Below are 22,779 nucleotides of genomic sequence, written 5' to 3'. Positions count from 1 at the left end.
ACACACACGAGATAAACGTGCTGAAAATGTGACGTGAGGTCCCAATGAACAAAACTTTAGGCCAAAAGGTTCCTACATTCTGCAATACTGTACACGCGATGCAGATTCTACGTAACTGGACAGAACCAGCGGGATTTTTTCAGCGGCTTTCGGATCACCTGCTCCAACACATTTTTTTTAACTGGATTTGCCAGGGTTAGAACCTTCAACTTGCTTTATAAAAAGTATGTTATAATCACTGTATGCATTTTAAATTGTTTTATTGTATTCTATGTGCAGCACTTTGGCATGAAGTGTCATATAAATTTATTAGAAGTATATCCTGCCTTTTCCCTGTGAGGAAACAAAATCCTAATCCTTTTTATCCTCACAACAACCCTGTGAGATAGTTTGGGCTGAGAGTCTGGCCGAAAGTCACCCACTGAGCTTCATGGCTGTGTGGGGACTAGAATCTGATTCTCCCAGATGCCCCAGTCTAGCATTCTAAGCAATAAACCATACTGTCTCCAAATATATAAATAAATATTGTGTGTTCCACAGCCAAGCTGGGGTCCTGCTCCAACCTCTAGGTTCCTATATGCTGAAGAGAGATCCACATGAATGCCTTCCCTGCATCAGTCTTCTCCAACCCTCTTGCCCAAAGCACTAGAAACTTGTTTTTTAAATGACACTGTTCTATCCCCAGGATTACTTCCCTGTTTTCCCTCTCACGGAAATATGCAAAGAATACACATAGCAATGCCTTTAAGTAAGCTCAGTTGCTTTTCCAGGCAAGGCATTCCTTTTATTCCCCACGTTTCCACAGCATTCTCCAAGCCAATAAACTGAGACGCTCGGTTTAAGCTGCTTCTGAAATTCAGGGAAAAGTCCACAGTGCCCCCATACCTTCTGCAACACAAGAAGCCAACACGAGCCAGGTGGAAAACAAATTATCCTTTAAATAATGATTATTTTAAAATAAAATATTTTAAAAACAGCCAGAGGCAAGAGTGCCCAGGGAACAGCTGGTATTATTAACAAGTGCTCATTTCAGAGGAATATCAGTGCTAAAGGGCAGGCCCCCCAACCCACAAGCTGGGATGCCCAGGGCTGCAACAAATGTCCCCGTCTATTTTCTTGGTGGGCCAGACAAGGAATTTGGGAAGGTTGCCAACTTACCAGGAAAACAGCCTGCCTGGCCTGCTACACCGCCTTTATAAACAGCGGCTTAATTGCCTACCTCAGCTAGTAGAACTTTTCTTCCCAGCACTGAGGAATAAATACCACCTGGAATGCTCAGCAAAGGAAGAAGTTGCTCCCGAACGGTACATCTACACAATGTGGTGACACACACACACACATCCTGAGCTGCAGCAACAGCCTTCCGGGGCACAGCTGGCAACCAGGTTGGTGTCACATGGCCTGCCTGCCTCCCTGCCGCATCCAAATGGCTTATGGGGCAAGGGGCGACGGGCTCACGGGACGGCTAAGACGGAGGAGAGCTGTAGCCCAGAGCATCTGGCAGGCCACAAGCTGCTCGCCCGGTTTGTGTACCATGACACACCACTAAGACAGCCGGCGGCCTGCTTCCCAAGGCACGAGGGCCGCCAAGAAGCAGCAATGGCTCCGGAGCCTTCCTTGCACGGCCTCACCCTGTTTGCATTTGCCCTCACGGGGCCAAGCTTCTCCTGACATGTGAACACAGCAAGACTGGCTGCCTGGGTTGCCTGACAACCCACACAGAAACCTGTTGAATTTTGGCACAGCATATAACAAAAATGAGGGTAGCTATAAGCTAATGTACCCCCCCTCTCTTCGGTTTCTAAGTGCTGGACTACAGCCAGAAACCAAACAGTGGCTTAGTTGTGCCACTTCCTCCTCAGGCCAAGAGGAGGGAAAATTCCACCTGTCCAATTTGTGCCCTATTACTTAGGCAGATTGGTAGGTGTCCTATTTTGGGTATGCAATGAAGCAGCCGCTGTCTGGGACTCGAAATTTGATTTCTGTTCCCAAGCAAGTCAAGAAAAGCTGAATTCCAAAGCCATGGCACTTCCTACAAATTAGCACTTTTTCTCCTTTCGCAGAATTTATTCTGCAATCCCCCCCAAATGCCTTTTCTGGCATGGGGCACAACCTCCATCCTGAAGCCGCCAAAATTTCGTCAGGAATGGTCTGCATGGCTTCAAAACTATCTTCACGTAAGAACTAAAGACATGGCTTCTTTCATTTTTTTGGTAATAAAAGACCAAATTCTCTGGAGAGTTGAATTCTGTGAGCCAAACCATATCCGGCACTTGATCTGCAAAATTGGTACTGGCCAGCCAGATGTGTCATGGGGCACGATCTAGGGCTGTCGGCTGCCTGCCATCAAGATAGAAAGCCCAAGCAAGCAAACAAGTTTTCAAATATTTGTGGGTAGTTGTGGGTCCTTTTTTGGTGTTTCCAGTTATTTGGTTTTAGGTAGGGTTACAAACCCCTTAAAGCAATTTTAATTCCATGACCTTGAGTAGATTAAAAACTACCAATTTAACTTGGCTTTCATTTACATAGGGTTTTTTTTAACCCATAATTTCCAAAGCAAGACACACGCTTTCTGTTTTGGGGCAAATGTGTCCATTTAGACCCATTTAGACCCTCTAGCAGAAACAGACCCTTTGGGGAAAGGCCTGTCTGTCCATGTAATGAGAAACGGCATTCCCACACTGAAGAGAGCACGTGCCTTTCTGCATTTTGAGAATATTGTGTACTGTTGGTTTAAATGAAAAACATTTTTAAACCTAACAAAAGGTGCTTTTAGCCCTTTGAGCAAAGCAACTGGTTGGTGAAACCAGGACTGGTACACATTCCAGCAGGGGCCCACGGACGAGAGCCCCTGGAGTCGCTCTCTCTCTTCCCCCACTGCAACCTCCTGGTTCTACTGCCTCCAGACGATGGTGGGGGAGAGGAGGAGAAGCAGGAGACCCCTGCCAGCTCAGGGTTTCCTCTGCTTGTCAAGGAAGCAAAAGGCAAGCTCAGATTGGAAAGAGGAGGCGTGAGGCCCTTCCCACAAGGGCAGTGGGAACAGAGACTCACTGCCTCGTGAGTTACCACTGAGGACGCCAAAACCTGGACTTCGGTCCCCATTAAAGGCTTCTGCCCTGCTTTGCGACTGAGAGCGTGAGAACGGATCTGTAAGCCAGCTGCTTCGGATGAGGGCTTGCAGAAGGGGCTGAGAGCAAGAGAGAAGCAGGAAGAAGCTGTCCGGGAGCTGTGTCAGCTCCTTACCCCTCTGGCAGGTGGGCCGCTGATGCTCCGGAGCAACGCAGCCGCCAGCAGAGGAGAAAGTAGTCAAAAGCCGGTCCTCTTCCAAAGCAGTTCATTCTGTGGCTGGGGATGGGACAGACTGAGGCCGGGGGCAGCCGCAAGGGGCTGGAGTTCGTGGCCAATCCCCCAGTCTTGCTCTCTCGAGCGACTCCAGGAAAGCTCCTTGACACCCCCGGCCGGCCACGGCCACGTGGACAAGCACAGTCTCCACCACAGCGCCCCGCCACCCCGTCCCGCCCCGCCCCGCCGCCTGCTGCATCGGAGCCAAGAGTCCCCCTGCGCCCCGCCGCAGCCACCCTAGTTGACAGGGGCGGGGTCGGCCAGGGGCATGGTGTGCAGGACCTCATCCAGCAGCTGCAGCGCCCGGTGCAGGTGCACCTCAATCCAGCAGGGGGTGTGCTTGATGCTCTGGCGGGGGTAGTCCGGCCCCCAGCCCTTGACGAAGCTGAGCCGCAAGATGCAGAGCCGCCGGAGGTCATCCACGCCAATGCCGGCCGCCGCGGAGAGGCCTGGATGGGACCCAGAGGCAGTGTTGGGGGACAGCGGTGCCAGCTGCACGCCATCACCCCTGGATGTAATTCCAACACGGGGGGGCGGGGGAGGGCTCAAGAGAAAGAGACCAGCCAGCCTTCTGCCCCAGACTTGGGAGACAGAATTTGGAACGGAGCCTGGAGACAGACTTCGAAGATGCACGGCTGTGCCCTGGCTGGAGTGCTTTTCTTTTGCTGCTGTCGTCTGTCCCCGATACTTACCAACGGCAGGAGCAATGCCTCCCACGGAGCCAGGTCCAGGGATGCTCCCGGACACCGCGGCCGCCTGTGCTGCTGCGGCCGCCTGTGCTGTGGCCGCTTGTTGCTGCATCTGCCGGTGGCACTGGCGCAGGTCGAATACCTGGAAGCCCAAAGAGAGGAGAGCGGCTCATCACGGACGGTTCCAGGCCACGGCCAGAGGAACCCCTCCGCGGAGTCCGAGAAACATTTATTTATTTACTTATTTTTCGATTTATATCCTGCCTTTTTCCTACAAAGGGCTCAAGGCAGCTGACATCGTTCTCCTCCTCCATCTTATCCCCACAACAACAACCCTGTGAGGCAGGTTGGGCTGAGGGTCTGTGACTGGCCCAGAGTCACCCAGTTGGCTCCATGGCTGAGCGGGGACTCGAACCCAGATCCTCTAAGTCCCAGTCCCATGCTCTTAACCACGACACCACACTGGCTCTCATGCCATTGATAAAGAAAATCTGAAGCAGGAGACAGAAAGGACGGTCCGCCCCCCGCATGGGAAGAATGACACCCAATCAAGAGCTAATAGCTGGTCCGGAGTCCCTGCTTGCCTTCGCCACCAATAAATGGAGTCCAACAGTTGGGAGAGAGGGGCAGGGCCTTTTCCGCAGAGGCACCGCCGTCTAGGGATGCCGTCACACACTGCTGGCTATTAAAGCATCTTTTGAACACCCTTTTCGTATGTGGTTTTTGCATATGCTCTCTGGATAGCAAAGAGCAAACAGGCTTGGATATCAGTCATCCAGATGTCGGCTTGGGAGTTTGTCCCTCTCTTGAAGTTCGGATCAATTTCTGTTGTTTTCCAATTCTGTGTGCTGCTTTGAAAATGCTCTTATGCTTATCGGTGCCTGTGTTGGGCACACTCATTTCTTTTGTCCTGATATCCCCCCCTCCGACTGAACAGGTCACCCAGGTTTCTAGAGCATTATGAAACCTGACAATCCTCTTTGGGCATATTAGCTCAGAACCCTTTTCCTTGCCAGAGCACAGGAGGCACCCTTAAGACTAAGCCAGGCCTTGGACTAATTCACTCCGCGTTGTCTACCTGGACCTGGGCGGCAGCACTCCTGGGATGAGGCAGGCTTGTCTCCAGCCCTACCTGCACGGATTGATCTAGAAGTGGGAGGGCAGCCATCACGGCCAGGACTAGATGGCCTTCCAGCCTGTTTGGATTTTGTTGCATGGGCTGGGGGCTTCCTGCAAGGCTCTAGAAGAAACCCAGCAGAAGAAAAGCACCTTCCCCACCTTTATATAAGCACCAGGGTAGATCTTGTGCACAGCGTCGCCCGGGGCACGCCCAGCCTCCCGATCCAGGTAGTAGCTTTGCACGAAGACCGCGTGGTCGCTCAAGCACCGCATCCAGACGTCACCTTCGCCCCGGCACTGCAATTCCACGCCTTTCCCGATGTGCAGCCTGAGATCACAAGCCACGAAGGGGGTGTGAGCCTCGTTCAGCCTGAGGGTCAAATCCTGCTTTTCTTTTGGGGAGGGGGCTGCGTTCCAGTGGTGGGTGGGACCAGAAATGCCAGCCTATTTTAGCTGAAGGCTCTTGCTGCCACATACTGCAGCCTTTCAGGATGTGGAAAGATGGTGCCACAGCCAGGAAAACTTCAGATCACTGGCAAGAGAAGGGGTGGAGTCAAGGGCAGGGCTGCCCCCCCGGGGGGGATTCTGGGGGCCCAGATCTGGCCTGCGGACACAAGGTTCCACACTCCTGCTGCATCCACGCTGTGCTTTGAGAACCCACACGGAGCCCGCCCACAGCTACAAAGTTTGCTCCCAGTCACATTTGTGAATCTTCATACATACACGGAATTTAGCCTCCCTCTTCTTCCTCTAGGGCAGTCTTTCCCAACTGGACGTTTTGGGCTCCACCTCCCATCAGCCCCAGGTAGCATGTGCCAGGCACATGAGAGATACTAGGAGTTGGTGCAGCCCCACTCATCTGGCCCTTTTCAGAAGAACAGAGGCCCGAGCCAAAAGGAAAAGAGAACCAGGTTCTCTTTTACAGTCTGAATTCAAGCGGTGGGTTGCTCTCCAGGAAAGCTTATGCCATCACAAATGTAATTGTGATTGTTTTATTTATTGCTGTGAGCTGTCCTGAGGCTACGTAGCAAAGGGACGGCATATAAAAACTTTAAATAAATAAAATAAAATTAAATTAAATTAATAATGAATGAGTTGGGCTGCTTAAAAAGGGGAGGGGAGTCATGATTGGTTGGGCCAAATGCCCCTCTTGCCCAACTGCTCTGCAGGTTGAATGGAGCATGCCAAAACTTCAGCTGCTGGGTGGTATAGAAATTATTTTATTAAATAGGTAATGCTCCTCCCCAAATACCCCTCTTGAGGCTTCCTCCACCCTATGCCTTCCTCCTGCTGGGAGGCCAAGGCAGTTCCACCGCACCATCTCCTGATGGCTCCCAATATCTTGATTCGGATACTGCCAACTTTTCAACAGGTCCCTGCAGCTGTGTTTCATTTCATGTATATTGCTACACTTCCAAGCAGCTGAAGCTCTGAAGTACAGCATACAAACTTTAAAAATACACGATTAAAACAATACAGATCCATAAAAAGAGACCCACATATATCTGCGACAATTCTGAACAAGATGAAAACCCTTGAAATATATTATGAAAAACCCTGAAACATCATCCTCAGAGGCTGCCAACCATGAGGGATCCCTTGGCCGGCATGGCAAGGAGCAAAGGCATCCAAAACTGGCCACAAACGAAGTTCCACCAGATGATCTTTCCGCATGGAAACCTCGCCTCCCTCCCCGCACTCACCTGGCCCGCTCGCTGGCGTCGGTGCGATGAACATTGGATAGCTGCCCCAGGCAGAATCGGTCCCCTCCGGATGGGTCCACGTAGCCGTCCACAGTCACGACCGAGCAGTTGGCCAGCACCTTGAAGATCTCGCCCACCTGCACGTCCATCTCGAAGTAGGCGATCGAACACCAGAATTCAGGGCCTGCCAGGAGCAGAGGGCTCGAATACGTCCAACCCCGGAGACGGAAACAGAGGGGAAGGGGGGGGGGGCTTGCCACTTACCGGGGTGGCTGGACACCAGCTGCTGATAGGGGAGAGAGCTGTGGTGGACCGGCCCTGCATGGGAAAGACAGCGCAGGAAGTCGGACGGCTGGTGGGCACCGAAGCAGATGTGGATTTCTGGGGAAGTCCACCACAAGCACGAGAATCCCCTTCCTTTCCAGAACCCACACATCCTTCCCTGCCCGCACTGCCACAACCTGGATCCCCTCCAGAGGTGCTGGATTGCAAATTCCAGAAAATGAGGGCAACATCATCAAATCGGAAAATAATGCTCGAGTGCCTGAAGATTTTTTAAAATTTTATTTTAGCCCATGTGTTTCGGGAAAGAGTATTTCCCCTTCCTTCCTCAGGAGCTTCTCGCCGCTTTTTAAAAAGACTTTAAAGCAACACATTTTGACATAAAATCAACATGGGAAGGATTTGTTGGGGAATATCAAAAGAGGGATAAGAACTCCCCGAGGGAGGGAAAAAATGTTTTCTGAAACACATAAGGCCGTCCAACATTCCTGGTCAATGGAGACTGGCTCCCTCCCTCCCGCGTCTTGTCAAACCAGCGCGATGGGCCACCTCTTCCTCATGGTTTCCCTTTAGTAATAGCTAGCCAAACACTGCCAGGAAGGTCAGAAATGAGAGCGCATGGGAATCTGAGCGACTGCTGTGGGTGCCACCACAAAATGGCTCCCACAGAGGATGTGGGCAGCCACAGGATGGCTGCCACGAGGTCTGGCAAAGTAAGAGTGGGTTAGCAGAGGAAGAGGAAGAGCCGGGCTAGAGAAAGGGGGGAAAGGAAGGTATGGCTTCCTGCCCTGAGCAAGCTTCTTCCGACCACACGGCCTTGCCCCTCGCCTCTCACACTGTCCCCTGCCAGCTTCCAGCCTTACTCTTTCTCTGCTCTCGGCGCCTTTCCTTGCTTCCTGTTCCTGCTTGCCGGTGAGCTGATCTGTACCCACTCAGAAATGGGAGTAAGAATTGGCTTCCCCGCTTTTTCATTCATGAAGTATCTATGTTTAAGGAGGCAGGGAATAAAGACCCGTGTGGGCACCACCGGAGCTGCCTGGAGGCCTGCCCTGCCCTGTTCCCTGCCTCTGGCGTGAATTGCTTCCACACAGCGGACTTCCATTTAAATCCCCATCAATCCTTCTTTTGTTCTGCTTGTCCTTTTCTGCCCTTTCATCTTTTCTGAGATGGGACAGCCAGAGCCCAGAAGGTAACTATTAGCCAGGCACGACAATAGCAGTAGAGATTACAATAATAATAACAACAGCAACAACTGCAAAAGACAGGCCTATAGACCCAGGGCCCCAGTTCAGAAATCAAGCGCTGCAACCCCCTTCCCGCCCACCCCCACCATTTAGCTTGCCAGGACCTACAATAATGGTTTGGGTGATGGAGGGGTGGCTGTGGGTGGCTTCGGCCATTCTGCTGCTGCGGAGGGGTGGGGAGCGGCGGAGGGGTGGGCTGCTGCCTCCTCCCCCCAGACCCGTAGCTCGCGGCACTGTTGCTTCCCGGCCAGGTGGATGCTGGATGGTGCAAAGGACCGGAACAAAGAGACAAGAAACAAACAGGTCAGCGGGCAGGGCTCGAATTTGAACCTTGCTGCCCCCCGATGTTCTTGGCCAGACCATCCCGGTACTTACTCGGATAGGGAAGTTTGGGGGCGCAGCCGTTTTGCTGGGACCCTGGCGGAGCCGGGGAAGGGGCTGGGGGATGAGGTGGGCTGGAGATCTGAAGAAGACCTTCTCCGTGCAAGAGGGGGAGCAGCGGACCCCCAGGAGGGCCTGGAGCAGAGGAAAAGAGAGATGTGTTGGATTACAGGGCCACTGCTCCTTGGGACACGGTGTCGTCTCCAGAGGAGCAAAAAGCTAGTCACCCCCAAGCCACGACACTGCGATGCGCTTTAGATGGGGCTGCCTTTCATGACAGCTTGGGAACGTCAACTGGCGCAAGACGCATCACCCAGATTCTGCAAGTACCAGAACTTACTCAGTACCAGCCACATGGCTTCCCGATGCATTTCTGGCCTCTGTTCATCTTCAAACCCAGGGTGGGCACCCTTCCAGACATCCTTGGACCTCAACTCCCACCATCCCCAATCCCAGGTTCAGCGTGGCTAATGAAGGGCTGGACACCAGCCAGCCCAGAGGTAGATTGCCCACCCAAGCATTAAAGCCTTAAACCAGGGGTGCAGAAACTCAGGCAGGAGGGGCCAAATTGATTGCTTGGGGTCCTAATCTTGGGGTCCTAATTCCCCAGAGAGGTCCGCCTGGCGCCGTCATTATTTGTTTTTCGGCACCAGGCTAAGAGCTTTTTATTTAAAACTTATTTTAATTGCTAAATTATTGTATTTATTAGGATTTTAAATTAGCCGAGAATGCACCGGGGGTTTTAAATGTTTTTTTTTCTTTTAAAAGGTTATATTATTATTGTTTATGTATTTTTTTTGTATTTTTTGTGAGCCGCCCGAGGCTTTGTTGCGATGGGGGTGGCATAGAAATGTTTTAAATAAATAAATAAAATAAATAATCTGGCCCTCACCTGATGGCCACACCCCTTTTGCTTTTGGCCCCGCCCACCACTGGCCTGCCACGATGGCCGAGCGTCTCCGAACAGGCTGGGGTAAGAACTTTGACACCCGTGCCATAAAGATCTACTTTGCTGTGTAAAGTCACAGCTCTGAAGACTTTAAAGCAACACATTTTGACATAAAATCAACATGAGATTTTATGTGGGATTTTAAGCGAGACCCCGAAATAACTGGATAGAGATGGTGGAGACAGCTGGTGCTTGTGTCTCCTTTCTTCACACCCCGGTCGCAAGCTCTTACCTGGGGGAGATAAAGGCAGTGCAGGATAAATGCCAGCGGAAGGGTGCGAGGGCTCGGGAAGATGCAGCGGAGAGATGGGCTGATACGGCTCTGCCTGTGGGTGGCTGGCCTTGATGCCTGGGCCCAGGCGGTCAGCCTGCAGGGGAGCCGGCAGCTCCATCTGGATACAGTCCGGAACAAATTCCTCCTTCACAAGCCGGGCAGGAGGTGCTGGAGATGGGCGGGAAGAGCACAGGGTTCAGATCCAGGGAATGCCAAGCACGGACCTTTCTAGTCCGGCAGCAGGTTTCCTAGAAATGGCCTCCCCGGCATGCAGCATGAAGGCATTGCTGAGCTCCTGGGGTAGACTGCGCCTGCCCAAGGAAGATCCATTTTACCCATGGGAGGAACAGCCCTCTAGCCTCAGAGACTAGGCTGAAGTTCCATTCCATTCCCCACTGGGAACAACTCGACTGTCCTTACAGCACCCCCAAACCGGCTGCAAAAGGGCATCTCTCAACATCCCTATCAGCTATCCCTATCTACTGCCTCCAACAGAGGAAAGCTCAAGATCCAGCATGCTGTGGTGTGGGGAGTGTTGGACAGGGGACCTGGGGGATCCGGGTTCTAGTTCCCACCCCGCCATGAAGCTCATGCGGTGACTTTGGGCCTCACCTACCTCACAGGGTTGTTGTGAGGATAAAATGAAGTGGAAGAGACTATTAGAAGTTGCCTTGGGTTCCTCGCAAGAGGACTCAGGGTGGGAAATCAATGCAATCCCAAAATAATACTAGTAATACTCTACCTGCACACCTGCGATCTTCACTCACCTGTATTCTGAATATTCAGCCCTGCAAGGTGGAGAGAAAAAAGGCAGGTAAGTTAGAGGTTTCTGGAGCTCTGGAGCAAATCTCCAACTGCATGCAAGTTACCCTGTGCAGCTAACGTTTTTCCCACACAAAGACCAAAGGGGTGCTCAACCTTTTTGGGATACTGGGGCCCAGCCAGGCGCATAGGAACCAAATCTGCAAAATGTCTCAAAACCGATTTATGGCCATGCTCAAACTAAGCCATTGTTCCTTGGCTTTTTTGACATTTCACAATTCCTCTGCAGAGGCAACCAATTCATTCTTCATCCAACTCCATTCAGTGTTTCCATCCAAATCACAAATAGCCCAATCGTTAGCCTACTTTCCCTTCTGAACGCAATCAGCTTTTTAAAAACAACAGAACCCGCTGGGAAACGAGAGACACACACAGTGTCTCTAGGCATGTTCCAACTGCCTCCTTTAGGAGGTCACCCTTTTCCCCTCTTAAAAAAACAAAAACAGACATATTTTTTAGGAAAAGGAAGGAGAGAATGAAAACATGGAGCAAGCAAGCTTCTGCTCACACTGGTTTCACATCTTGACCAGGAAGTGAAAAAGACATTTTGGTGCGCAAGGAAAGTGGATGTGTTGCCATGGCAACTCATTCCCACAGAGCTGCGTCCGCCCGTTGCGTAGAGCCAAGCACAAGGCCCAGAAAGCTGGACGAGGTTTTATGTCACCCGTTAGGTGTCAAGTCGTCATTTGTGCCAAATTTCAGACTTCAGAAAGCCAACATGGGATTTGGTTTTGGTCTTCACCCACAGTGCAAAGATCTAAACTACTCCCAGCACGATCACCACGAAATGTACAAATGAATACCTTGAACACGAATATGGCCTCAGCTAAGCACCAGGCAAACGGGGCAGAATCTTGGCCCAACATGGCTGCCACCCTGTAACCACTAGACCACACTGCCTCTTCCCCTTTTCCTCCACAGATGGCTGAGGAGCTGCAGCCCGAGAGCCCCAGAAGGCAGCAGGGTGATGACAGCTGGCCTTGATTCTCAACGGGCAAAAATGTTTTGTTTTTTTAATTTGAGACGACCACACAGACCGACAGAGCCAGTCCAGCATGGTGGCGAGAGCACTGGATGAGGACTGGAGATCGGGGGCTTGATTAAGTCCCCAGAGTGACTCTCAGCTCCCCTACCTCACAGGGCTGTTGTGAGGATAAAAAGGGAGGGGAGCAAGAAAGGGGCATTGGGTTCCTTGTAGGAAACACGCGGGTTACGCATATTTGCGCGCATTACAAAAAGCTCTTGAAGGCCATCTTCCCCGGAGAGAGCAATGCACAGACGCCTGGCCCAAAGCCCCCGCCGCGGAGCACGCAGGGGGACACCGGCCAGGCCCGCCAGAGGCAACCCAAGCCGGATCCGGCCCCTCTGCTCGCCCAGAAAGCCGCCTCGGCCCCACGGTTCCGCCGGGTCCCAGACCCGAGGGGCACAAGGCCACCGGCAGCTCCTCCCGTGGAGCGGACGGGGCCCTCGGCCCCCGCGGCAAGAGGCAAACCGCTCGCGCCCCCCGGCCCAGCCCGGCCCGCTCACCGATGCCAGGCGACACCACCCGCTCGTAGTGGTAAGGGTTCACGCAGACGCTGTCGTACTTGAGGTCGAAGGCGAACTGGCAGAACTTGATGTGCTTCAGCTCATTCTTGTGCAGATCCGGCCAGCGCCAGAGACGGGCGTAGATGACGTGGGGGAAGCCTTTGCGCCCGGCCACCTGTCGGGGACAAGGGGGCAGAGCTGGGTGGCGGGGGCCAGAGGTGCCTGGGCACACAGCCCCGGGGCGGCCGGCGAACGGTCCCGGCAGCCAAGGCCTTGCAGGGACCGGTGCGCCCCTTGCCGCAAGGACCTGCTACCGGTTTCCGTGCGCCGCTGTGCGCAACGCATGGGATTCGCTGCGGCAGGAAGTGTCATGGAGGACAAGCGTATCCGTAGCCAACAGTCCTGATGCGCGACGCTACCTCCAATGACAGAAGCGGGACGCCTGCGCACACCGGTCACTGTGGAACATGGGCGGGAGGGCTCCGTTGCCCTCCTGCCCTGCTTGGGGCCATCCAGGGTGCAACTGGCAGGCCGCTGTGTGCACAGGAAGCCGGACTAAGCTGGTCTGCAGGGCCTTCTCTGTGGCGGCACCTGCCCTGTGGGAGGATTGCCCCTCTGAGCGACGTCAGGCCCTCGTTGCTGGCATGCTCGCGGCACGTAGGAAAACATACCTGTCTCCTTTTTCTTCTCTCCGCTAACCGCGAGCTATTTTTGTGCCTGAGCACAGACACTCGCGTGCAGTCTTCGTTTTGGTAGTTTTGCATTCTTTTGCAAATTGCTCGGGGACGTTTTTCAAGTGCAAAGTGGTGCTTCAGCCTTGTCGTCAGATAAAAGTGTTCTTAGCTACTCTGAGCACACACCAAGCAGCACAGAAATAAGGCGCTGCCGTCACGCTACCTCCATCGTTTGAACACGTCGTTTCGTACCTCTTTGTTACTTACGCAAACAAACTCGTGTTGACAGAAGCAAGGCGGGAAAGAGGGCCATGCCGGGCAAAATAAGACCCCACCCCTCTTTATGTTCACGGCGAGGGATGGATGCTTTATAGTCCGATCCAATGCACACCCCTTAACTTACTCCCAAGGCTAGCAGGTAAAACATCATCCCACTAAAGCATATTCGGATTCCCTTTCATCTATTTCTCCATTCATTTTGCTAGAAGCTCTGGGTAATTTTCGGTAATGGCCTCTTTCCCACTTCCCTGCCCTCCAAGCATGTTGGAATGCAATGCCCATCCTTCCCAGCCAAAATGCAGAAAGATGGGATTTGCAAGGCATCAAGAGGGCAGTGGGCTGGGGGGCTGAAGGAACCAGAGTGGATAATCAAACTTAAATAAACAGCTGGAAAACAGAACAAACCGGATACTCCCCCCGCCCTTCTCGTCCCCTTTAATTTCTCTCTGGATGGTCAAGATCTATTGTTAAATAATAATCCTTAAAAACAGCAGGAAGCCGGGCTGGGCAACAGAGTGGAAAAACCTCCGTTTCTCCAATTCATTCGTCCATGATCTTTCTGAGTGTGTGAGACATTCCAAAATGATGGTCATGGCAGAAAAATTCCAAAGAATGAAAGAATCTGGGGTTGGGCACTATTTGTCTGCACAGACAGAGCTGGTTTAAAGAGAAGGAGGTTTAAAATAGGAACGAATGCCTGGGACCAAGAAAAGCAAGAAGAAAGGGAGAAGAGATGGGGAAAGTGAGAGGTGCTTTAGACTCTTGAAATGGGATCAGAAAAGCCCCCCAATTTTGATGATGGTAAGGAGAAAGAAATATGAAGGCTGGTTCCCCACACTCTCCTCTCTTATCTATGTCCCGGGACACGGGAAGAGAAGGCGAAGCCCTGCCTAGGACACACATCTGCCTCTAATTCATACAACTCTCCGTGTGGAAAATTAGAGGCATAGAATTAAACTCCCTGCCTTCCTTCCAGAGGCAGAGTAACTAAGCCCTCTACACCTTTTTCCCGAAGCATCTCCTACGACCCTTCTCAGCTGCAACCCCTGGACTCTTGCCCCCAATAGCAAACTACAGATTGCTCCAAGCCATCACAAATGGCTCCAAATTTGCCCCACGGCAAAGGACGAAGGAACTGACCCCCTTTCTCCAGTCCATGCAAGAGCCATGACCCCCTGGCCCATGCCCTGCCCCACATCCTTTCTAATTTAATGACGGAAGGGGGGAGAATGCATCACACACAGCCGGTACTCATTTTTCCCCTAAGGCTTTTGGCTGCTGCAGAATCCAGACATAACAACAGCCCCCCTCCTCCCCCCTGGCTTCAAGAACCAGACAGTGACTCATCGGGGGGGGGGGGTGCGGCGGGGGAAGGAGAAGATAGACCAGAAATGAGAGATTACTAGAGCATTGCTGTTGTTCCTTAAAAAAATGGCAACGGGTTAATGACCTCACAGTCTTGACCTCAAAACCGGGAGCTGCGCCATCCACCAGTTGCTGGGGGGGGGGAGGGGGGGAATGGAAAAAAATAACAAAAGAAGACACCCATCCCATCATTCCAGGCCTCAAAGAAGGGGTCAGCTTTCTCTCTGGGGGATGAGACTTCTCCTCTAGAGTGATATTGGGATTGGGCACTGGAGTTCCTCAGCACGAGGAGGGCCCAATGACACCCCCATGAAGGATGAGGGGGCAGAGAGCGCCCCCCCCGAGGGCCAGCATGTCCCTATGAGGATCAAATTGACACTGCCTCCCCCCCACCCCTTCTTGTTATTCCTAAAAGCCAAGCAAGCGGGAAGCGAGCGATGAGGAAGACGGACAAGGTCCATCTGTCGCTGTCCAAGTGCATCCAATGCCGGACCCTTTGGCTCCACAGAAGGGTGCTTATTCCCAAGGAAGCCCCATGCGGGGTCCTGGGGGGGGAGTGGGGAGTGGAAGGACTTTGGAGAAACCCAGAGGGCTCCCTGCACCCCTGAATGCTGCCCCACCGCCACCGCGTTCCTGGGGCGGACAGGTGGAGACCGGCAGGCGCAGCGCAGGCGGCCACCCCGGCCCAGGAGGGGTGCGGCTCGCCACCGGCCCGGCTCACCTGCAGGCGGCCATCCAGCGTCCTCTGGATGGTGACGCACTTGCTGGGGTGAGCGCCGTTGGTGGTGATGGCGGTGATGAGGGAGTCCAGCTCGTCCTTCTTCTCCTTCAGCTTCTTCACCAGGCTCTCGATGGCCCGCTTGGCGAAGGACTCGTTCTCCCCGCCCTGCCGATGGCACATGAGGCTGTGGACAATGTTCAGGCAGGCGTCGCTACTGCTGGGCTGGTTCAGGGACATGGCGAGCGCAAGAACTCCCTGGTGGGGATGGTTGGTGGAGGCGGGGGGGGGGGGGGGGGCACGGGGGCTTGGGGTGTGGGGGATGCAGGGGGGGGTGGGGGGGAGAAGCCAAGTACACAAGCGGTCAGCCTCCCCCGGCAAGAGGAGACGGCAGTGATACATGGAAGCGGGTCCCTGTCTAGGATTTCACAGACGGCCTTCCTGGCACACCATGGATGGAACCACTGAGGACTAGTAACTTGCTTCGTGTTTTTTAAAAAAAAAAAGGTTGTGGGCAGTGTGAGGTGAAGATTCTGTGACTTTCCCCCAAATAATTAGTTGGGCAGAGGTGCCCGCTGAGGAAAGGACTGCATGAGACATAAGCCAAGATATCAGGAAAGAGTGCGCTGGGGAAACGGGAGGTGAGACGGACAAGGAAGAATGCGGACTTCTTCCCCTCCCTTCACAAACAGCAACGCATAGGCCAGATAAGGGTGGCCTGCAGCCCTCACGGGTCATCCACACAGCCTGCCACAGGCCCCCAAGTCGGCAGACTGCCCACAAACCCTCCCCACGCAGGTCAAGCCACGGCCGCCGCCACGATTCTCCCCGGAAAGTGTGTGCACAGGGGTGGCTGGCGCGTGTGAGAAGTCACTGGGGCACAAGGAGAGACATCACCACACTCTCGTCCTCGGCACAGCGACACTCCGGGGCTGCGAAGAGCACAGTATAAAATGCACAACTCCCTGCTGAGCAAAGCAGGGGCCAGAAGGTGTGATCGTGGCGCATGGGAGTGAGGGGGCTGTAACAGGGTGCACCAAGATCGGGGGCAAGGGGCAGCGGCAAGAGTGTTCCTGCGCATATGTGGAGCATGTGGGTGCGGTCCCAGATTCACAGCTCCTGCAGCCATTGGGGCAAAGAGGTTGCCCACTCCCAGCCTAGCAGTTAGAGCAGGGAAAGATGACCCTGTGGGCAAGCTCTGATCTTCAATACGAGTCAAAAAAGGGAAAACATTTCCTGGTTTGACCTTGCTGTGGGGAAAGAATAGGATTTCTTCCTGCACTTTTAATCTTCAATGTAAAATTTTGAAAAAAGAAAAAGCAGGCACACAGGAGAGGCAAAGAAGGGCTCCTAGCTAGCGGCCTCTTGGGGTCGAGGGATTAAAGGGCTGCCGAACGAGATCGTAAAGTGGGAACAAGGGCTCCTTTGGGTCTTTCTCCAGTTGTAATGATTGACTAAGTAGTTAGCTGTCTACTGATTTTCGACTGGCGTGGGCAGGAAGTCGAGGCTGCAGCCCCTCAGCACACGCACCCCCTAAGGGAAGCAGTCTGCCCCTTAACAGGAGGGTGGAAGGTAGGGGAAGATGAAACAGAGGAGTGGGGTGAGCCAGTGGGGAGGAAAGGGGAACCGGGGCACCTGGCTTGCTTCCGAGCCTAACGCAGGCCCTTGCAGCTTGGGGAGCCGTGTGTGAGTCCCCCAACTTGTTGAAACACGCCCCCCACCCCAGCAGATCTGGGGGAATCCCGATCGAGGTTCCTGGGGGAGGGAAAGCGAGGCGGTGCAGGAGGGGGCATGCCCCAGAGCTGCAGGGGGTGGGGGGCAGACTCTGCGCTTGGAGGCACAGGAGTGCCCGAGAGCGGGGCGGGTGGCCCGTGTGTCGGTTCGGGGAAAAGCCGTCCCCCCCGGCCGTCCACCTCCCGGCTCACCTGCTACTGGCTGCCCCTCGCTGGGGTGTGGAGACGGTCGCGGCGGGACGCAGAACATGCTCTCCTGACTGCGGCAGACACGCATCTGCTCCTCAAGGTGGCGGGACGCCCATCCGCGGCTCCTTTCTCCCCCCACGCCTTTTTCCTTGTGCAACTGGAGTGAAAGACAGAGGCGGCGGCGGAGGAGGAGGAGGAGACGGCACAGACTAAACACAAGCCAGCCAGACAATCACTGCCGCTGCCTGTTCCTCATGCCCTCGACCACATCGCCTACAGCGGGAGAGCGCGCGAGCTGGGAAGAGAAGGACACGCAACTGTTGCTCTGGCTGCGTGCACCGCCATCCGCAGGGGGCCTCCGGCTTCCTCTGGCGTCCTTTGTCAGGGGCTCCTGGACCCCCTCCCTAACCCAGTGCGGGGAGAGCCCTGCTGAGTTCTCATGCCCCCCCTTTGGGCTCGGCTAACCTTTAACCACTAGGCTCTGCTTCCTCACCACGCATGTGTCCTCCTGCTGTTCTTCCTAGCCCCCTGTCACTGCTAGACTCCATGTTTTGGGGTGTCGGAGCTGCTCCCCAGAAACCCAGCCAATGCTGGTGCCAAAATAGTCAATAAACACTAATCAGTAAATTATTGCAACTGAGGAAAAAAACAAGGAGGTCCCCGTTTCTTTTTATTTAGTAGCCCCAAGGCTCCCTCGGTGGGTTACAAATTAAAAAATATACAATGGTTCTGACTTTACACTCTCTTCCAACCACTAAGCTCTGCTTCTGTCCCAGATGTAGGTGCTTTTGTCTTCCACCTGGATCCCTGGGTTTTCTATCCTTTTGTTTTTAAAACACTTTTTCTGGGACACGAAGATAGTAGGTTTGAGAGAAGATAAGGATTTGCTGTGCATGAAATTTATCGAACTGTTGGGGCTGGCTTCAGAAAGGCAGTCTTGCAGTAGTTTGCAAAGACATGAGCAGAACATAACCACCTTCGTGGTCCCAACCCCTCTGCTTGCTTTGCTCTTTCCTGCACGCTCTGCTCAATAAATCTTTTTCCGACGGGACACCATACAGGACCCTCACACAACAGGCTGGGCCCCTGAATGCGCTGGCTTCCTCCAATTCCAAGCAAGTGAAGTAATGCAAAAGCACACATCTCCTGAAAATCATTAAATCCAGAGTCTAAAATTATCTAACTGCAGCCCTGCTTCATTTCCCCGAGGTTTATTAAAGACCAGAGAATCCACCAGACACACCCAGATTCTTGTTTTATCACACACACTTAGAGAAGCTGTCCTTCTCACCCGACATCCCTGGAGGAAGCTCTACCAGGCAGATTTCGGCCTAGCTGTTGAGCGCTACGGGCCCAGTACTTCTGTGAAGGAAGAAAATGGGAAGTGCTTGATATATATCACAAGCATGTCCCGTCAGCTGATGCTACCAGAGTCCGAGGCTGAATTGGGGGGCACCCCTGTTGAGGTTTGAACCTGTTCGGTGAGAGAGTCAAGCCGAAACCTTCATGGGGTCACCCAGTCCATATAAACAGTTCCCAAACAGTGTCTTGGGGGTGTAATAAAATGCTGTGAGGATGAAATGAATTAAAAATTGACACAAGTCCAGAACACCCACCCACAGAGGTCCTGCCCATCCATATTCTGGGGCAATTCACTGCTCACCCCTTCCTTCTTTCTCCTGCTTCTCCCTGGATTTTGGGGGCAACATCCATGGCCACGCAGCCTGCCCCCAACTATTTCACTCCTGAAGTTACAGCATGCTGAGAGTTTAAAATGCAGAAAGTCCACATAGGGAGTTTTTCTAACCTAACCAGAAGTGTAGAAGTTACTTTTTGGCCTGGCCTGGCCGGAGAGATGCCGGAAAAGAGAAATATCCATGTTTGCTTCATCAGCAACATCAGAATACACTTAACTGTAAAGGCACTCCCCGTAAGAGCATTAAGCTGATGCATGGTTTAAAGAAAAGGCCATTCTGAAATGCCCGGCACACCTCATCAAGGATGGCTGCTGGCTAGGTCAACACTGAAAAGGTGAAGAACTACCCACCTATGAACCGATTCTAAAAAAGATCCTGGACTGTGCAGAAATGGATAGACTGACTTTATCACTGAAGGAGAAAGAAGATACTGACTTCTATCAAACTTGGGACTTTTTTTATTATTGGCTAGAGAAAAGGGACTTCGCATAGATTTAAATATGTTTTTAAAGTGATCATAAATGGAAAGAAAAGGTGTGAGAGCTGACCCAGCGGCCTCAATGTTTTTGATGATGGATGTTGTAGTTTTTTGTTTTGTTTTTTTTTAGGATTATAATTTCAAATAAAACTTATTTTTTTAAAAAAAGGGATGGCTGGCTAGGGAAGGCTGAGAGATGTAGGGCTTTTTCCCTGTCAAAACAAGCACAGAGTTGAGCCCCATACCCAGGGCCTCAACTTACCCAGCTGCAGCCCGCTCTTTGCCTTCCTAGCTAGTATCCGGAACAAAAAGGCTTCTTACACACCACATCAACGAACCGGTTCAGAGTAGTGTCGGGCCGTTCTGCCACCACACAGACACTGAGCTGGGGCCAGCCTTGGGCCACAGGTCAGGGCGCTGCGATGCCGTCTGGAAGCTTCTGGAACGATCACGACCTCTGAATCACCGGCTGGGATGGCAGGCACAGCATATTGGGGAAATCCTTGGCAGTGCAGCAGACACAACAACAGGAGGGGAAGCAGATTAAATTTCTGGCGCTCCTGGGCACCACCAGCACCAAGCTGTAGGCACGGCTCTGTCTTTCCTGCATGCAGATCCTTCCCTTCTGGATGAAACCTTTTTATATCCCCACCAAACTGATCAAAAAGTCCCCAATTCAGTGGAAAGGGTATATATGATATGTAACCTGCTCTAGCGCTTCCACCGCAGTTTTTCAATTTAAAAATAGGACTAGATATGTTTTTCAGGTGTTCTTTTTGGGGGGAGGGGATGTTTCTAGTCCTTATGGCAAAAAGAACATGATTAATGGCCTAATTTTTTCGATGTCTACTACAGGCTAAGTCCCACGACACTCTTATTCCTTCTCCAGAGTGTTTAAGATTGCAGCCTTAAGACTCCCTGTATACAGGCAATTAAACCACCAGGAAGGAGATGTTCAGCCAAACACCTTTCCTGATGTGCTAGCTTTTTATTTGCAGGGACTTAAAAAGCATCCCCCACACCATCATCTAGGCTAGGATCTAAATTATGTTTAGATCTAAACTGCGTTATGATTTGAAGAAACCAAGCACTGGGTCTAGGGCCCATTCTGACTGCCATTTCATCCATCTGCCAGGCTGTTGGAAAGGAGATACGCCTTTGTGGATAAACTCGGCCCCCGGTTCAAATAAGAAATTTTCTGTAGCAGGTTGTGCTGCAGCGTTCATTTGCAAAAGGTATTTTTCTCCCAGGGAAGCTTCTGCCTTCTCTTTTACAGACATGCAAGCCCAGATCTGGGGCAGGATATGCCCCTGGTCTGCAGGTGGAGCAAAACAGCCTCCTCCAGGAGCAGCAGGGAAGCACCTGATGCAGGCCTTTCCCCAGGCAGCTAAGTATTCTGGCCAGGTACTGGCCTGGTGGGATAGTGCACCCCGATCATTTATGCCGAGTCTCCCCAATCCTACACTGCAATTCAACTCACCTCAGAGGCCCCGACTGTGGAGGGCCGGCGGGGAAGACGTCAGGAAACACGGTGTGCCAGGCCATTGAGCTGAGGTGCGCCCAGGTACGCAAGGACAGCACCTGTGCCCGAAAAGCTCACCTAGCCATCAGTGGAGAGACACAACCGGGCGAGGGCCCCCGCAACGTTCCTGCTTTCGGGGAAACCCTCCAGGCGGAGGCAATGGCAGGCCGCCTCTTCCACTGCTTAATGTCTGTCAGCAGAAGCGTTTCGGGATAGACTGCTCCTGACAATGGTGGGACCACCGACCAACTTAGAGGGCCGTGGGGAAAAAGGAGGCTCCCATCCCACTCCCCTCCCGCAACCTGTCGCCCACCACCCGCATGCTTGGGTTCCAACTCCTATGGGCTCCAGTCGAGCCCCTTCCAAGTGTTTTCGGGCGACGTCTCCCGGTTTTCTTGAGCACTGGCCCCGGCGTGGCTGGCAGGGGATGCTGGGATCTGTAGTCGAATCCCTCTGGAGGGCGGGCGCCCAGCTAGAGGAGGCTACGTTGCACCACTGAGGCAGGAGCTGAGACTACTTGCACCCAAGTTGGGGGGGGGGGCTGGGAAAGCAGGATGGGCTTCCGGCGTACTTACCCCCACAGGCGCCGCCCGGCCCTTCCCACGGCGCCGGCCTCCCCGTTTCACCCCAAAGGGAAGCGGGAGCAGCCCTAAGAGCGGCGCCGCTCCGGCCACCCGCACAACAAAAGGAGCGGGCCGCGCAAGGCCAGCAGCCAATAGGGCGCGCGGGCACAGGCGTCCCCGGGGGTCCCGGCCAATCGCCGCCGCGGGCCCGCGGGGGGGCGGGGCCTCCCGCTCGGCTCGATCCCGGCCGGGCCCAGCGCGGCGCCTCTTCCCGCGGGGGCGGGACCGTCGCGCGTCGGACGCGGCCGCGCCCCGCCGGCAACTCGCGCAAGTGCCGCGGAGGAACCGGCACGGGCCGCCGTCGGGCTCGCCCGCTCTTGGCGGCTGCCGGCAGCCACACGGGGCAGCGCGACAGCGCCCACGACCATGGGCAGAGCGCGTCCGCCCCGTCCCCCGGCGCCCGCGGACCGAAGCCAGGCTGCTCGGCTAGGTTTTTCTTCTCCCTCTCCGAAGCAGGATTCCGGGAGATTCGTCAACCAGCTGCTCCAAGAACAGCCCGATTCCTTTGCAGGACTGAGCCGCCTCACGGGTGCTCTTCTGTCTCCCGCATTACAGGCTGGGTCACCTGTTCTTCTGCCCATGCTCCTGAGCTACCCCTCCCCAAACGGTGGTGGTGGTGGTGGTGGCAGGGCTGCAGAGACAACCCACACGTCTGCACTCCACGTCATAACCTTGAACGTCCTGCGCATTACCTGCTACTGCTGTAGCTCTGGCTCTCTCCATTACATTGCCCTCCTCAGGCGAGACAGTTGCCCAAGGACACCCCAAAGAAAAATTCTCTCCCTCTACCCAATCCATCCAACAAACTGTGGGCCCAAAGGGGCCAGCAGATAACATGTCAAGAGAGCAACAGGCGACTCATAATGCATAAAGTCTTAAATGAAGTATTACAAGCCTCCGTGGCTTTTGCTGTGGCAGCAGAGACACCAACCCCTAAAGAAATTCCTATCGGGCGAAAGAGCAATTCATTACATCTCCTGCTCCAACTGGACCCCAGAACGGAGGCCCGCAACGCACAGGAGACAAGCATCTCCACTCTCCCACCACCACTGGAAAACGAGGGTGTACAGAATTGGTGGCCATTTACCCAAAAGAGGGACGACAATGTCGATACAAACCCTCTGCTGGCCTTTTGCAAAAGAACTCGATGAAGGATTTGACCAGTTTAA

At 53.5% G+C, this 22,779-nt stretch overlaps 1 protein-coding gene across 7 annotated transcripts; it reads right to left on the bottom strand.

The window, feature by feature from the left end:
• Positions 1–243: 243 nt before the first annotated feature.
• LOC123032680 (mothers against decapentaplegic homolog 4-like) lies at positions 244–21,642 on the bottom strand. 7 transcript variants are annotated; one of them, XM_044448771.1, is made up of 14 exons: positions 19,804–21,545; positions 18,582–18,652; positions 17,294–17,585; positions 15,372–15,626; positions 12,333–12,507; positions 10,751–10,771; positions 9,942–10,151; positions 8,755–8,895; positions 8,488–8,637; positions 7,118–7,171; positions 6,854–7,037; positions 5,310–5,478; positions 4,035–4,173; positions 244–3,791 (listed from the first exon to the last, which is right to left on the bottom strand). In XM_044448771.1, the coding sequence occupies exons 4-14, from the start codon at positions 15,606–15,608 to the stop codon at positions 3,580–3,582; spliced, it is 1,692 nt and encodes a 563-aa protein (XP_044304706.1). In that variant the 5' UTR covers positions 15,609–15,626; positions 17,294–17,585; positions 18,582–18,652; positions 19,804–21,545; the 3' UTR covers positions 244–3,579. The 7 variants fall into 7 exon arrangements, with proteins under 7 accessions (XP_044304706.1, XP_044304707.1, XP_044304705.1 ...); XM_044448772.1 differs by lacking the exons at positions 18,582–18,652; positions 19,804–21,545 and adding an exon at positions 21,563–21,642; XM_044448770.1 differs by having other exon boundaries at positions 17,294–18,652.
• Between the last annotated feature and the right edge of the window lie 1,137 nt (positions 21,643–22,779).

Source organism: Varanus komodoensis, unplaced genomic scaffold (genome assembly GCF_004798865.1).
Source record: "Varanus komodoensis strain SLA01 unplaced genomic scaffold, ASM479886v1 scaffold55, whole genome shotgun sequence".
Taxonomy (NCBI): domain Eukaryota; kingdom Metazoa; phylum Chordata; class Lepidosauria; order Squamata; family Varanidae; genus Varanus; species Varanus komodoensis.
This window is presented reverse-complemented; position numbering and strand designations above follow the sequence as displayed.